The 4,338-nt window shown below is 31.8% G+C and overlaps 1 protein-coding gene across 2 annotated transcripts in view; it reads left to right on the top strand.

Annotated features, from left to right (window-relative positions):
* LOC106457609 (long-chain fatty acid transport protein 4-like) overlaps window positions 1–4,338 on the top strand; it is a 48,022-nt gene that overhangs the window by 27,595 nt on the left and 16,089 nt on the right. For both annotated transcript variants that reach the window (XM_022383605.1, XM_022383604.1), the window contains one exon: window positions 3,059–3,260. In XM_022383605.1, coding sequence (XP_022239313.1) covers window positions 3,059–3,260 — 202 coding nt within the window. The remainder of the gene's footprint in view (window positions 1–3,058; window positions 3,261–4,338) is intronic.

The following is a 4,338-nucleotide window of genomic DNA, read 5'->3' as shown; positions in this document are numbered from 1 at the left end:
TGAAAATGTAGAAAAAGTTGATGAGCCTTTTAAAAAACATTTATTGAATACTGTGTTTCAGAATGTTTGCTATGCAATCTTTTACAATAAATAAATATCTTACTAATAACACAAGTCAAACTAATGCATCTGTAAAAGTTCTTGGATACTAAAATAAAATCATAAATAAATATATACTATAACAATCAACAACCTTTTTTAGCTTGCACAATAAAATTCATTTTATTAACATAACATAGCATAATATTTTGGTCCATCTCGGCTGTTCCATCCTCTAAACTAAACTAAAACTATTTAAAAAAATAAATCTTAAAGCCAGCTCTTGTCATTCATATAGTTACCAAGCTTTCTATTAAACTCACTTAAATTTACTGCCTCCACAAAATTAGAAGGCCAACCAAACTGTTAGAAAAATGAAACTGTCTTAGCTGAAGATGACTCCTGCCCTGCCAAAATTTATTTGTGTCCCCTAGTCTGTTAACTATGAAATAAGATGATGCATCAACACTATCAATTCCCTTTACAATCTTACACAGCTCAATCAGATCCCCTCTCATGCTTCTTTTTTTCAAGAGAAAACAATTTGATAGATTTCAACCTCTCCATATGTGACAACCTCTCCATCCCAGGTATCATTCTAATAGCCCTCCTCTTAACCCTTTACAACAATTCAATGTCTTTCCTAAGGTAAAGAGCCCAAGACTGAACACAATACTTCAAATGTGGCCTGACCAGTAACCTATATAGTGAAATTATAACCTCTTTAGACTTGTATTCAGTATTTCTGTATATACAACCTAATATCCTATTTGTCCTACCTCTAGCAACAACACACTGCTTGGATGGCTTAAGAGACTGGTCAGCTATTACACCAAGATCCATTTTTTTCATGACACTGTTAAGGTTATTCCAATCCAAATTGTGGTAACCCATATGCATTATCTTGCATTTATTATAATTGAAACCCATTTGCCATTTATTTGCCCATATCACTTCTTTCAGATGGTTACTGCTTATGTAGATGAGGATAATGGTGTAGATTTGGTGTATCTGGATTTTCAGAAGGTGCATTTGACAAGGTGCCACAGAAAAGGCTTGTAAAAAAATCTTCTCTGTAGGTGTGGTGAATAAGTTAGCAAATTAGATAGAAGAGTGTCTTGCTGAAAGAAAGGAGAGAGTTGTTATAAATGGAGTACAGTTAAACTGGATTAATGCTACAAGTGGGGTACTTTAGTATAAGTACCTTTGCTCATTTTGATTTAAATCAATGACAAAGATGTATGAATAGTCAATAAATTACTTAAATTTGCTGATGATATTAATGTTTTGGGTGTTGGTGGCTGTGAAGAGGATGCTGCTGCTTTACAAAAGGATTTAGATCATTTATGTCAAAAGATTTGTGAGGCAAGATTTTTCCTTAATGAAACCATTATAAACTTTCTTAAATGGTTTTGCAAAACATATTTTATCAGACTTTCCAAACCTTTTCCCACAACTGATGTGAGACTAATAGGCCTATAATTACTGGGACAATTCTTATCACTTCCCTTGAAAAGAGGAATGACATTAGCTAAATTCCAATCCTCTGGCATGTGTCCACTATTCAAGGGCTTACAAAAAAAATAGTAGCAAGTGACTCACATATCCAATCCTTAAACTTCTTCAAAACCCTTGGGAAAATATTACCTGACTGAGGAGCCTTATTGTTCATTATACTTCCCAATTTTGTCTAAAAAAGCTCAATATTTATGCAGTTATTTTGTTTCCATCTGTCAACTGTTCAGTTTGTTTACTCTTAATGTATTTAAAGAAATCTTTACTGTTATTTTTACATTTTCATCCAACCTGTTTTCATATTTCCTCTTTAATGTCCTAATTTCCTGTTTGACTAACTCTCTTGATCTTCAATAATTTCCTAAATCTCCCATCATACTAGTCAGTTTATATTTCTTAAATTCATGATACTTTTCTTTAATTTGATCTCTTATACTCTTTGTGAGCCAATGTTTTACTTGCAGCCACCCTTTTCGTTGTATAAGGAATATGTTTATCTTGAATATTTAAAAATTTATTTACAAAAATTTTCCACATCTGATCGGTGTCTCCAACTAACTCAGCTGCCCAATTCACAGCAGATAATTCTTGTTGCATCCCTTCAAAATTTACTCTTTTGAAATTTGTAACCAAAATATCATTATTCCTTATCTCCACATGCAGCAAAACATTGCACCTAGTAGACCAATGATCACTTGTACCCAGATGTTCCCCAATTTCTACATCTCAATCATTTCTATATTTGAAGTTAACAATAAATCTAAAATATTACTGTGTAAACTAAAAAAGGTTTTGTTTATTACTGCATATATTTATATGATTTTACACAAGTCCAAGAAGACTTTTACAGATGCATTAGTTTGACTTGTTTTATTAGTAAGATGTTTATTTATTGTAAAAAATTGCATAGCAAACATTTTGAAACACTGTATTCAATAAATGTGGTTTAAAAGGCTCATTAACTCATTCAACATTTTCTAAAACTGCTGTGTATGAAACAGCACTGAGATATGCAGAGCCTCGGTGAAACAATAAACTCAGTCATATGAGATCAGGTGCAATTAAAAATAACATTTTATTATGTAAACTAAAAAAGGTTGTTGTTTATAAATGTATTTATTTATTTAATGTACCTGCAATTTTAGCATTCTGTTGATCATCAGGAACTTCTCCTGTTTCAGTTTTTTTACAGTTTTAATAGAAATATCATGAGGCCTGAAAGCTTTGCTCAGGAAATGACCCAGGCTTTTTCACAACTACGTTCTTTTTATCATATGTATATGGTTTAAACATTTTAAGGAAAACCCTTTTCCCCACCTTTAAAGAAATTGATTAAATAGATATAAATATTGTGTTCTGGAAATTATTCAAATGGATGAAACATTATCTTGGTTAAATATATGATGGCTTGATTTGTAAGAGTTTATTGAAAGTAAATATAATTAGTTTTTCATTTTAAATCTATGGATGATATATGATTTAAACATTTACCTTTTCACAACAGGTTTATTTGGCTGGGAACCTGTACACGTTGGATGCTGAACATGCCAGATAATGAAATATACTACACAAGCCTGCCATTATATCATTCTGCAGCTGGCCTGATATTTGTCTGTCAAGCTGTAGTGCATGGTGACACTGTTGCACTCCGTCGAAAATTCTCTGCATCCAAATTCTGGGAAGACTGTATCACATTCAATGCAACAGTAACTATAAAAAAAAAAAGTTATAATGAGTTTTAAATGTTTCTTGTAATCTCTGAGTAAATAATATATTCTTCTGCTTTCTAAAGTGTAACTAAAATTATTTAATTGTTCTTCAACATTTTTAAACAAGATAACAAGAGTATAAGGCTGAGAAAAATAAGAACATTGTAATAAAAAAAATATTTAACTTTGTGAAAGCTTGAAATATATACTTGAAGAATTGATTCTTACATAGGTACAATATTTCTCTCTCTCTACCAAGAATTTCCAGTGTTGATACATTCATCCATTTAGATACTCTTGATACAAGTCAACCTTTGTCTTCCATAATCTATCCTTCCTACAGTCTTTCCAGTTATAACCAGACTTTCAATTTCTTTCCTCATAATGTGTCCGAGAAACTTCAAACATCTCTTTCTTATTGCTAGTCAGCAGCTTCCTCCTGTAATCTGCTCTTGATAAAATATCTTCATTTGAGGTGTGACTCGTCCAACATTCCTTCAAGGTGCATCTTAAGGACCGCAACTCTGTTTCAATTCATTTTTCTGTACTTGGCAGTATTGTCCAACATTCAATGCATTCATAAAAATGAGTATGACATAGCAATCAAAAACTGTTAACTTTGTCCTCATAGAAATTTATTTGTCAGAACCATTTTAATTTTCAGAAGTGCATTTTATGCCATCCCTATTCTTTATTTTATTTCATAATCATATTTATCATCTGATATTATCTAGTTTCCCAGGTAGTTGAATTTAATGACTTGTCTTATCCGTTCCTTATGTACTTTGACAATACCTACAGGAACGATCTTCTTTGTAATTATCATACAATCTGTTTTTCTACAGTTAATACTTAAACCTCTCTTCTCACTTTCATAACAATTTTGTCAAAAATATTTTGCAGCTTCTCTTCTGAATTGGCTGTTAAAACTATGCTATCACCATAATGCAAGTCGTTCGAATTCTATCCACCAACAGTCAGCTCTGTTAAATCCTCAGTCTTCCTTCACAATTTTCTCACTGTACAGATTAAATAAATCAGGTGAAAAGACACAACCTTGCTTTATGCCTCTGTT

Source organism: Limulus polyphemus, unplaced genomic scaffold (assembly GCF_000517525.1).
Source record: "Limulus polyphemus unplaced genomic scaffold, Limulus_polyphemus-2.1.2 Scaffold351, whole genome shotgun sequence".
Taxonomy (NCBI): domain Eukaryota; kingdom Metazoa; phylum Arthropoda; class Merostomata; order Xiphosura; family Limulidae; genus Limulus; species Limulus polyphemus.
Note: the sequence above shows the minus strand (reverse complement) of the source record. Positions and strands in the feature narration are given on the sequence as shown.